Raw genomic sequence first — 12,881 nt, 5'->3', positions numbered from 1 at the left:
CCAGACTGATAAGAAAGGAGATTAACAGCCTCTTTTACACAAACAAATCAGGTTTTATTAATGGAACAAAATTTGTAACACAAATGGAGTTAATAAAGCCAGGGACAGTGAGAAAGGGGATAGAGAAAGGGAAAAATATGACCCAAACTCAGATGATTAGAATCTAAATCTCTAGGGTAAAAAGGCCCCAGGTTCCTTGAATAAGCTCTGCTTCCTCAGCTACTCAGAACAGCTTGGGTCTGGCAAAAACTAACTCAAACTCTAAACTTGTTTCCAGCTCAGCTGGCTTAAGGAGTCAGCTTCTCTTCAATAGCACAAACTCTCCACCACCTGAGATCTGTAGTTATAAGGAGAGTCTGCCTCCGCCTCCACCTCTCCCTCTCCCTGTCCCCTCTCCCCTCTCCCTCCCCACCTTCTTTTCCTGTCCCTCTCTGAGTACTCTCTTCCCCTTCCCTGCCTCTCTCACAGGAGGGTGGTTCTATAGCCAGGCTAAAGTGAGTTATTTGGACAGTGCGGGTCTCATGGGAAGGTGATTGCTTTTTTTTAGTTTTTCATGCTTACCTTCAGGGGAGAGTAGTCTAAACCACCAGGCAATGCTTTGAGTTGTGGGAGGACTGTGAAGGACTCTGTGGGAAAGAGGGACTCATCAAAATGTCAAAGGGTCAACCCAATGGCAATCTCAAGTTTAGTTTCTGTTATGGGGAAAGTATGTGAGTCCTTAGGATTCCTCTGTAAAGAATTACACTCTTGTGCAAGTCCTAGTTAGGAATAAAAGAACAGGTTTAGTGGATTTCAGAGAAACTGGCCAGGAGGAAGGTTTAAAACTCTTTTCTCCCCAACTAGACTGGGGAGCACCCTTTTATAGGGCCAAGATGGGGTGAGTGAAATGTCCCTTATTGGATGGTGGGTTTGAGGTAGTCTGGTCATGGGTTGGGAGTAGTCTGATGGTGGGTGATTGCTCCGTCCTGGTGGGTTGCAAGCAGTCTCCTGGTGGGCAGTTACTCTGTCCCCTCCTGGTGCAGCCACACCAAACAGGATTGCCTAACAGAATTACCTCATCGAGGGGGTGAGGGAGACTGGAATGAAGGGTGGAGGTCTTGGAGCTAGCTCAGTCCGATCTGGTACTGCTTATCTCTCTGGGTGTGTCTGTCCTTTGGTTTAGTTTCAAGGAGAAGATTCTTTGATCTCTAGGGAAAACTCCTAGGGTTTCAAGGAAAAAAGTTCCTTGACCTCCCCAGATCAACTCGGGTAACTGGGGCCCATAATATTCCTATAACAGTTTCCTTGAGGGGAGCATATGAAATTAATAATAATAATAATATCTAGCATTTATGTTGTGATTTAAGTTTTAAAAAGCACTTTACAAATGTTAACTCATTTTATCTTCACAGCAACTTTGGGAGGTAGGGGCTTTTATCATTCTCATTTTACAAATTAGGAAACTGAGGCTGAGAGAAGTTTAGTGACTTTGACCATAGTCACACAGCTAGTATCTGAGGCAGGATTTGATCTCAGGTCTTCCTGACTATAGGTCAAACTCTATCTACTATGCTACCTAGCTGCCTACAATTTGAAGGATTTTATGTTTTTGTATATATTCATGGGATCCTGTTTGGTTTTTATACTTTATGAAATTTCTGTGGGGAGAAATAAAGGTCCCACATCCAATTTTCATTCCCAATATTGAGTGGTTAAATGGAAGCTATGAGCTCACTTCCCACATTTGTGGACACCTAGATGTAAGCTATGCCTAAAACTCTATTTTGAATTTGCAGGAGTAACTCCAGGTAGGCATAATGAGCTAAAGATAGGAAATAGTCCCTTTGAGATATCCTGGGATATTAAGTTTGATCCATGTGAGTCTGGAGTCTTGGGGCATAGGGTGGTATATGGTAGACCAAAAGTTACATCCACAGAATGCTTTCCTTATATGTGAGGGCAGTTAGTACAAACATACAGGCAATGGTGATGTACCCTTGGAGTTAGAAGAGCGGGTTCTGCATTCTGACTTTGTAATTGATAAGCTTTGTGACTTTAGGCAAGGAATCTCCTGTCTCTTTTGATTCAGCTTCTAAATCTGAAAAAATGGGGATAACATACTGCCTACTTACAGGGATGGCATGAAGATCAGATGAGCTAAATAAAGACTTACATAAATGTTATCTACCCATCATCATTGTTGGTCATCATTGTTGTTATTCTAATTTTAAAGGAGAGGAAATGGAAGTTGAAAGAGACAAAATAATTTCCCCATGATTACAAACTCTAAATCCAGAATCCTGTTATATCAAGAGGGACTTGGTTGAGTAAGGCACAATAACAATAACAAAAGCTAATAGCTTAAATAGGTTCCTCAGGCGTGAGGGAAAACCAACACCCTGACATTCCCCAATATTCCCAGTTTCTGTTCTCCTAGTGACTGCAGAGAGTTGATTTCTTGGGTGAGATTACCTTCTCCTTCCTTGAGCTGAGATGTTACTCCCAAGATATGAACCCTCCCTTAGTGTTGCATATTCTATTGCCTACACTTGTATAATAAATGTATAGTGAGAAGGGGAAGTTAAATTGACCAAGATTTAGGCAAACTGTTATCTTCTTGGTCAGGACCCAAACTATTTTTCCTCTGAGCAGCCAGGGAAAAACAACAACAACAAAGAATCATACTTATACTGCAAACAATTTTAAGCCTTAGAGGCAGCTAATTGGTGCAATGGGTAGAACACTGTGCCTTGAGTCAGGAAGACCTGAGTTCAAATATGACCTCAGCTGTGTGACCCTGGGTGGTTGTGAGGATCAAACGAGAGATTTATAAAGTGCTTAGCACAGTGCCTGGCATGTAGTAGGCACTTAAGAAATACCAGTTTCATCCCTTCCTCTATCCTCTTTGAAGATAGGAGACCTAGAGTGTGATCACACAGTAGCAGCTGCCCTCATTGAGACATAGAGAGAGACATTCCAGACCTTTCTATAAATCCCTCTTCCACATGGTTTCCACAGCACCAAAGATACTGTTTCACACCGTATCCATGCCACATAGAAATATGAACATTGGATTAGATCCCTTTTAGGTCCCCACAGCTCTAAATCTCTCATGCTACGACCTCTTTGCTCCAACCCTTGATTCTCCTAATAAGTGGTCAGAGTTCTCTTGGATGAACAAAACAACCAGAAAGGTTATGAAGGTTGTAAGGTTCACATTCTGTTTATAAGAAACAGCCTTGACTACAGGTAATTTACAGTCATTGATTGCATTCCATAGATCTCCTCCGGATTCTGCACTGATAAGGTGGGAAAAGGGATCCTGAGTCCCTCCAGGAAACTCCCGGATGTCCCTTGAGGCATTGTTTACTTACTAGGCGGGTGAATGGGCTGGGACCAGTTTCATATGGACAGCTCCTCCCAGGTAGGAGTGGGGGAAGCAGACCTTTGCCTGAAAAGCCCCATTATTACTTTTCTTTCCTCTAAAGCTACTTGGTCCTAAGAGATCAGAAATCTAGGTCAGGGGGATGGGCTTTACCCCTAGCCGGAGAACTGGAGCAGGCTGGGCACATTTCGGCCAAAGTTTGGTCAGAGATCAAAGGCCATGATTTGGCAGGGTCCCCACCAGACTGTCTGGAAACCAGCTTCCTAACCCCCTTCCAGACAAAGAGAAGGCAGCTGGCTTTGGCAGAGACCCGGGTTGTCTCAGAGGTAGTCAGCAGGGAAGGGAGGGTGGAGGACAGTGGACAAAGGGGCTAGAGTTATTGCTCAGGGAATTGGCCAAACTGGCCCTGAGCCTAGGGAATGGATTGGTTGGGTAGTTCTGCTTAGCAATGCTGCTACTGTTACTGCTGCCTCTGCACCATGGACAAGTAGAATGTCCTTTGGCCTTAGAGGCAGAAGATTCAGTGCCAAGTTCTGGTTCTAATATCAACCATAGAACCTGAGGGAAGGGTATATTATGGCTGGTGTTATAGGGTTGAATCCTGGAGGACACCTTTAAAATCGAGTCCACTTCTCTTAACAGATGAGGAAACTGGAACAAAAAGAGGTTGTGAATTGATCCATAGCACATGGGTGATAAGCAGCAAAACCAGGATTTGAACCCAGATCTTCTGACTCTAACTCCGGTAGACAGTAGATAGATAGCATGGTCCAGTAGAAATAGTACAGACCTGGGGAGACATAGACTCCAATTCTGATTCTAATGCATATTAATTGTATTAGCATGGGCAAGTTCTTAGACATTTCTGAGCCTCAGTTTACACACCTATAAAAATGGGGATGATAGGGGCAGCTAGGTGGCACAGTGCATAGAGCACTAGCCCTGGATTCAGGAGGACCTGAGTTCAAAGCCAGCCTCAGACACTTTACACTTACTAGCTGTGTGACCCTAGGCATGTCACTTAACCCCAATTGCCTCACCAAAAAAAAAAAAGAAAGAAAGAAAAAAAAATGGGGATGATAGAGCAGCTAGGTGGCACAGTGGATAAAGCACTGGCCCTGGATTCAGTAGGATCTGAGTTCAAATCCGGCCTCAGACACTTGACACTTACTAGCTGTGTGACCCTGGGCGAGTCACTTAACTCTCATTCCCTCACACAAAAATTTTAAAAGATGGGGATGATAATAACTGTATACTTACCCAATAGGAATATTTTTTTTTTTTTTAGTGAGGCAATTGGGGTTAAGTGACTTGCCCAGGGTCACACCAGCTATAAGTGTTAAGTGTCTGAGGCCGGATTTGAACTCAGGTACTCCTGACTCCAGGGCCGGTGCTCTAGCTGCCCCCTTCCGACCACTCCCGCTAGGAATATTCTTGACAGAAGTGCTTAGTAAACCTATAAGATACAAAGAAAAGGGAATTATTACTACACACAATGTATGCAGAGAACTCTAATACAGAGGATAGAGAGCTGGTCCTCAAACAAGGATGACTTGGATTCAGGTCCTGCCTCTGTCCATACTGATTCTTTGATGATGGACAAGTCATTTAACCTTTCACTGCTTGGGCCACTCTCTAGGACTAAGAGTTTCGAAGACACCACATCATATGGGTAGAAGGACTCCAGCTTTTCTGTAATGTCCTTCTATCAAATCCTGTCAGTCAATAAGTACTTATTAAGTGCCCACTCAATGCTAGGCATTGGCATATGTGAAATCACAGGTACAGTCTCTGTCCTGAGTTGTCTGTATATGAAGCTCAGGTCTACTTTAGAGCCACCTTCTCCTCAAATACACACTCTTCCCTGGTCTCGAGACAAATCCAGCAGGATAAAATACAAGGTCCAGGGGAGTCACCCCCCCCCCCATTTGCCATATTCAAGGGTTGTCTCATGAAATTCAATACTGACCAGCTGCTGGCTAGTATTAATATCAAATTGTGGAGAAAGTCCAATTGTCCTCCTCTCTGCCTCCAATAACACCCCCACCATGGCTGAAATCCTACCCAAATCCCTTGGGTTAGCAAGTGGACTTTTAAAAAATACAATTGTGGGGCAGTTAGGTGGCACAGTGGATAGAGCACCGGTCCTGGAGTCAGGAGTACCTGAGTTCAAATCCGGCCTCAGACACTTAACACTTACTAGCTGTGTGACCCTGGGCAAGTCACAACCCCCACTGCCTCACTAAAAACAAAACAATTGCCCCTTGGATAGATTAAGGTTCTCACAAGCATGTCATATCATTTTAGTATGAATTAGTTTAATCAACTGCTTTCCTCTTAATCCTTGAGACTTGGCTGCTCAGGGAGGAAGAGGGAAGGGGAGTTTTGATCAGATAGGAAGTCTTGAAAGATGAAGAATCACAGGGAGATCCTTGGTCTACCAGGATGTTGAAGATTATGGTGATGTTGGGTGGGTGCTTAGGGGAGGTTTCCTTCATGTGAGTTGGGAGAGGGGCTCAGAGTGGAAAGAGCAGGACATCAAAAGATCAACTTTGAAGTATTGCTGAGGACTGGCCGTGTTTATGTGTCTATATCCAAACTCCTCAACTGGTTTGTAAACTGCTCAAAGATCAGGACCGAGTCTTCTTCTTCTATACCCTCTTTTTTTTTTTTTTTTTTTTTTTTTTAGGCAATGGGGGTTAAGTGACTTGCCCAGAGTCACACAGCTAGTAAGTGTCAAGTGTCTGAGGCCGGATTTGAACTCAGGTACTCCTGAATCCAGGGCCGGTGCTTTAACCACTGCGCCATCTAGCTGCCCCCTATACCCTCTTTTTACCTGGCAGAATGCTGAGTTCAACAGAGGGACACTTTTCCATTACTGATAATAAACAACCCCTGGTATTTGCATGGCACTTTATGATTTACAAAAGCTTTTACCCCCCATGCCTTACTTGTTGTTATAACAACCCTTTAAGGTGAGAAGGGCAGGTATTATTAAAGTCATTTTACAGATGAGGAAACAGGCCAAGAGACTTGACTAGAGTTAGTAAGCAAAAGGGTCAGAACCTGAGACTCTGAAGGTTCCAGCTCTTTAGTTTATGAGAAATATGAGCTTGCAGTCTCTGGAGTCCTCGGGCCACAGCTCACTGAAGAATACACCTCTCTAGTTCAGTTCAGAATGTTTGACACCCCCCTCTTTCCTTGACCTCCTATTCTTCCAACACTTAGAATCTAGACTGACTCTAAAAGCCTTTCCTAAGTCTCTACCTTAGCCTAATTTTTTTTGTTGTTTTGTTTTTTGTGCGGTAATGAGGGTTAAGTAACTTGCTCAGGGTCACACAGCTAGTAGTGTCAAGTGGCTGAGGCTGGATTTTGAACTCAGGTCCTCCTGAATCGAGGCTGGTGCTTTATCCACTGTGCCACCCTAGCTACCCCCTACATTAGCCTAATTTTCAAGAGAGGAAGTGCTATTTAGAGGGAAAAGTTTTATTTTTATAGTCAGGAAAGAACTGGATAAAAATCTGCCTCTGGCACTAGTTGTGCCTTAACTTCTCTGACCCTCAGTTTCTTTATCTGTGATAGGGATTACTATCACCTACTTCAAAGGGTTACTGTGAGGAATGAAGGAGTTTAATGGACTTAAAGCATTTTGTGGACTTTCAAACACTATGTAAATATTAGTTGTGATTTTCTCTGGGAAGAAAAAAACTAATGTCCAGGGAAGATTTGGAAGCAGAGAGAGAAGTGATTGCTCATATTTCTAGAAGTTTTTTACAGGCTACAGAGTGATTTCCTTATAATGACCCTGTGAGGTTGTTATTACTAATATTATTATTATACTTTACAGATAAGGCAGCTGAGGCTCAGAAGAATGAAGAAACTTTTTGAAAGTGTCTATAGCATGCTAACAAAGCCAGGACTCATGATCATAGGCTGATTATAGATTTGGATGAGAGAGGAACCTTGGAGGCTGTCTAACCCTCTCATTTTATAGATGAGAAAATTGAGGAGACTTGTCCATGGTCTCACAGCTGGTTAAGTGTTTGAGGTAGGATATGAACCCAGGTCTTCATGACTTGATGCCTCAGCTGCCACATCACCCTGGATCTTCTCTTAGAGCCTAAGGCTTGTCTCTTCATTCTGGAATATACATCTTCTCCTACAGCCTTCTCACTCCGTAACATTGCTCTGTCACCCCAATACCCTTTCTTCTACTGGTGAGTTCCTGTTGGGGTCTCTATTTTGGGGAGTGGCCCAGGTTGACTAACCTTCATTCTTCTCCTGATTCTGCTTCTGACTTTCCAGACTTTGCCTTTGATTATATCCTCAAATACCCCCATCCTTTTCAGCTCCTTTTTGTGTATTAGATGGTAAGCTCCTTGAGAGCAGGGACTGTCTTCCTCATTGTTCATGTTTGTATCCCCAGAACTTAGTGCAGTGCCTGGCACAAAATAAGTGCTTCACTGGGTCTCATCTATGACCACTTGGACACTCTAGTTGGACTCCATGACCTCTATGATCTCTTTTAGCTTTTTTTTTTCCCAGGGCAATGGGGGTTAAGTGACTTGCCCAGGGTCACACAGCTAGCAAGTGTCAAGTGTCCGAGGTCTGATTTGAACTCAGGCCCTCCTGAATCCAGGGCCAGTGCTTTATCCACTGTGCCACCTAGGTGCCCCATGTCTTTTAACTTTACATCTCTCCAATGACTTCATACCAGGCTGCTTGCGTTGCTAATGATAGTGACACCCGGGATGAAATGACTGTGATTTCCCTCTTCTTCAAAGTTATTAGTTATTATTTGGTGGCAAAATAGACTGTTCTTGGCTTAATTCTGGGAAAAAAGTTCCAGAGAATATTTCAAACATGATCCAAGGTCAAAAGTTCGTTGCTGTGAGTAATAAATAGCTCTTTCCTTTCTTGTTTGAGTTTTAAAGTATGTAGTCATTTTAAAAGTGGAATTAATTTGATTCAACAAACATTTACTAAGCACCTACTTTGTTAAAAAAGAAAAAAAAAAGACCAAACAACATTGCTCATTGCTAGGAAAGTAAGGAGAGGAGTTATAAAGATATAAAATGAAACATTCCCAGCTTTAAAGGGACTTGCATTATAGTAGGGGAAAAGTTCATAAATACATAAACATGGATGATATAAGACTGAATGTGACAGGACAAAGATGAGTCAGCAAAGTAATCTAGGAAAATGTGAGGGAGAGATCATTTTTAACTTGAAGAATCCAGAAAGGCTTCATATAAGAGGTGGTACCAACTGGCTTTCTTGGAAGAAAAGAATTTCAATAAGGGGTAGATAGCAGATAATACATTCAGGCCATGAGAGATGGGGGCCGGAATCTTTACATTTATACACAACAAAGGAAATAATAGTCACTGGTGCTTTTGATTTCCAGAGACCTGATCAACAGAGATGATGGTAATCATCTCATTCACATTTATACAACTTTTTACACAGTACTTTGCCCTACAAAAATTCTACAGGTAGATGGGACCTCAGCATTCATCTATCTTAACCTCTCACTTTTATTTCAGTATTTCCTCTGCAACATTTCTTTTTTAAAATGTTTATTCTTTTTAAAAAAATGAATAATGGTTCATAGTATTTTCTTTCTTTCTTTTTTCTTTTTTCTTTTTGGTGAGGCAATTGGGGTAAGTGACTTGCCCAGGGTCACACAGCTAGTAAGTGTCAAGGGTCTGAGGCCGGATTTGAACTCAGGTATTCCTGAATCCAGGGCTGGTGCTCTATCCACTGCGCCACCTAGCTGGCCCCTCTGCAACATTTTCTACAGATGGTCACACAATCTGTGCTTGAACTTCCTACTGGTCTACACACACTTGTGTGTGTACTATATATTTTATATTTACATACATATATTTGGAGGCAATTGGGGTTAACTGACTTTCCTAGAGTCACACAGTGTCTGAGGTTGGATTTTTGAACTGGTCTTCCTGACTTCAGGGCAGGTGTTCTATCCACTGACCATGTTGCTTCCCTCTACTGTTCTAATATTGAAAGGCAGCTGACTACTTCATGGGACGGCCCTCCATTGCTGGACAGCTCAGTAGTTATAAAGTTTATTTATCCATTTATTTATTTTATTTATTTATTTATTTTTTAGTGAGGCAATTGGGGTTAAGTGACTTGCCCAGGGTCACACAGCTAGTAAGTGTTAAGTGTCTGAGGCCGGATTTGAACCCAGGTACTACTGACTCCAGGGCCGGTGCTCTATCCACTGCACCATCTAGCTGCCCCATAAAGTTTATTTATGATCCAAGTTTTTGGCATACATAGACCAGGTTCAGTTTTGGTGGCAGCCCCTCCTTGGACTTCCCCCAAATCATATCCTGGCTTATTTTGTCACCATCCAATGTTTTCTCCTGAAACCTCAAGATATAGGTTGGATATGATTCATGTCTAAATCTCTATAGTTATTAGGTAAAATGGTATCCAGCTCAAAGTAATAATGTTTATTGGGTATGGGGAAGTAATTTCATCCCACAAAAATGCAAAAAAACCTCATCCCTTTCCAAATCTCTCTCTCTATCTCTGTCTCTCTATCTCTGTCTGTCTGTATCTCTCTTCCCCTCCCCCCTCCCCCACCATTCTCTCCATCTCTTTCCCCCGCTCCCTGCCCCCAGCCTGGAGCTCCCCATAGTTTATATGAAATGACCCCCAGTGCCTTGCATTATCCCTCATATTACCTTGATGTTCTTTGGATACGCAATAGAAGGTAAATTCTAGAGAGAAATCTCCTGAGATTTCAGTGAGCCTCGTTTTTACTCAGAAGCAATAAAGGTCTTCACCCTCATGATACTGTCCTGAGGACTTGCACTTTACCTGTAGGACAAACTTTAGTTGCTGGTAAGATAACCCTCCCATCATTCTAGTGAATCTCTTCATCTACTCAGGGATCTACACAAGTTCCATTATGAGTTTAGGCTGCTCTCCCCTTCCCATATTCCCTACCACATAGCAGAAGGAAAATAAACTTGAGATTGCAATATTACATCAAGTACAAAGAAAGTACAGAATAAATGGGAGATTCATTCTAGGCCTTTGGGGAGTTTATGAAGCTTCTTGAGGAATTAAGATTTAGACCAAAAAAAAAAAAATAACTAGTCCTCAGCAATATTTCAAAGTTGTTTTTTTTTTTAATCTCTTAATATCCTTCGCCTCCCACTCTAAACTCCTCTCCTGATCCCAGGAATGACCCCCTCCTTCATGTACCCATTCAACACATATAACCGCCATATTCAGTAACCCACCTTTCCCATCATACCTGCATTATCCAAATAACTCAGTGTAATGGGATGGTCAAAGTGTGGGTCTTTTGCTCCCCCATGTCATAGCTTAGCAATATTTCAGGTTCTCCAATTGCAAGAGGCTACATCCATGAAAGCCCTCCCCCTAAGACTGCCACTACCCAAAAATGTCTTCTTTTGCTAAAAAGCTTGATTCTGGCATCTGCTTCTCTCCAAGAGTTCAGCATGGGCTGGATGCTCCTCCTTCTCTCTCTAGAAGGCTGGGTCTTGGAACTCTCAAACTTCACAAGGCTGATGCAGCCCAGGAATTTCCTCTTCTCTCCCTAGAAATCTGGGACTCCAAGCTCTCCAGGAAATTCTCTTTTTTTCTATTCAGGAGGCTGAGTCACACAAAATTCCACCATTAGCTATATGGTTTTCCTCTTTATGTATTTCTGAGCCTGGGAGGTTACACTACTACCTCTCTACATCTGGGACCATACGCCATCCTCTCCTGACACACAGGTGAGAGCACATGCGACTTTGATGTTCCTCTGCCCCAAGGCAGCCACTAACAGTTATATGCATAAACAGACTCTCCTTCCCTTGCCTATATGACCCAGGTCCTCTCTTCTCTCTACTGCTTTTTTTTTTCCATTGGAGCATTTTATTTGTATGTATGTTTTGCACCCTTAGAAAAAGAATCCCAGGATTTTTCCTCTTGTGTGTTTTCATCTTGCTTCCTCATGGTCCATGATGCCAGCTGAGGTTGTAATCACAATGAACCCAAACTGATGGGATGGTAGCAGATTATTCTGCCACTTTTCCAGATCTTTCAATTGAACATCAAATCTGGGGCTGATAACACCACACTTGTTTAATCTGCCTGTGAGGTTCACAACAATTTTTCCTGCTCTGTGATCATCGATGATCTCAAATTCACCAATGTAACCGTGCTTCATCATCACAGTTAAGAACCTGACAATTACTTTAGAGCACGGCCTAATGAGAACCTGGCGTTTTCCTCGTTTTTCTGCATTGTTGATGCTTTTGAGAGCAACTGCCAGGACATTCATGCGCACCATGGTGGCGGCACTGCAAGATGGCGGAAAGAGTTCTCTGCTGCTTTCTGATCTATGCCCGGCTCTCTCAGGATCTGTGCAAAAAAGCCAACTCTGCATTTCCCATCCCATCCCCTTTTTTATAGGCCCAGCACAAAGGAGTGGTTCTAACTCACAAAAGTGTGAGCCTTTCAATTTTTCTGAAATTCTTGAGAATTAAAGACATTGCCTCTTCTTCTATGAGATGTTGTGGGCATGCCCCAGGAGATGTTTTCTAATGCTCTGTACATACCCTCCACAGAATCAAAATTCCAGAGGGGCACCTTCCTCTGACCAACCCCCTGTACTTGTATTGAACTGAAATCTCTCCCTAACCCATCATCCCCTAAACTTCATACTTTCGTCCTGGTTCTGTCCTTGAGAGCCACACAGAATAAACTTAATCCCTCTCCTACACTGTAGGGCTTCAGATCTTTAAAAGCAGTGAAGAACCTTCTCTAAGGCAAACTTTATAGGTAATAATAATAACAACTAGTATTCACATAGCCCTTTACGGTTTGCAAAGCATCTCACACATTATCTCATTTGATCCTTGTGTGGGTGCTATTATTTTATAGATGAAATTGAGGTAGACAAAAATTAAGTGAATTGCCCAGGGTCATCGATCTATTAAGTGTCTGAGGGAGGATTCAGACTCAGCTCTTCCTGACTCCACAGTGCTTTCTTCATTGCACCATGTACCCACCATTTTCTTTAACAAATGGTTCCCAGACCTCTCACCATCTTGGTACTAACATTTCTCACCACTTCTGATATAAAATCCTCGCTAAAACCTTTCTCCTAAATGTGTGTGTGTGTGTGTGTGTGTGTGTGTGTGTGTGTGTGTGTTTGGGGTGGGGGAAGAGTCCATTTTCATTTCCAAAAGGAGAAGGCAAGCTCTTGGAGATCTAATCAGTATGGAAAGGACTTATATATGGAACCAGTCAAGGACCAGATTAGCCAGATGCATAAAGGTTCATTACTAGAAACTGGCCACTTTTTTTGAGTCAGTGGGCAATGCATGAAATATGGATTTGCATCCAGCAAGATAATGGCTACACTGATAAGAATATTGTGATCTTTCAGGGTAACCTAATATACTTGGAGAAAATAGAGTACATCCTGCCCTCAACTCAATAATATTTATTTACTTATCAATTA

The 12,881-nt window shown here is 42.5% G+C and overlaps 1 protein-coding gene across 1 annotated transcript; it reads right to left on the bottom strand.

Annotated features, from left to right (window-relative positions):
- Positions 1 to 11,351: 11,351 nt before the first annotated feature.
- LOC122739133 (40S ribosomal protein S15a-like) lies at positions 11,352 to 11,717 on the bottom strand. The gene has a single exon (XM_043980979.1). It carries the CDS (start codon positions 11,703 to 11,705, stop codon positions 11,352 to 11,354), a length of 354 nt encoding a protein of 117 aa, XP_043836914.1. The 5' UTR covers positions 11,706 to 11,717.
- Positions 11,718 to 12,881: the final 1,164 nt, after the last annotated feature.

The sequence above is a fragment of the Dromiciops gliroides genome, chromosome 2 (assembly GCF_019393635.1).
Source record: "Dromiciops gliroides isolate mDroGli1 chromosome 2, mDroGli1.pri, whole genome shotgun sequence".
In the NCBI taxonomy this organism is placed as follows: domain Eukaryota; kingdom Metazoa; phylum Chordata; class Mammalia; order Microbiotheria; family Microbiotheriidae; genus Dromiciops; species Dromiciops gliroides.
This window is presented reverse-complemented; position numbering and strand designations above follow the sequence as displayed.

What these genes read in the sequence shown, in the direction of transcription:
- LOC122739133 (XM_043980979.1), bottom strand. Translation starts at nt 11,705, where the DNA reads ATGGTGCGCATGAATGTCCTGGCAGTTGCTCTCAAAAGCATCAACAAT.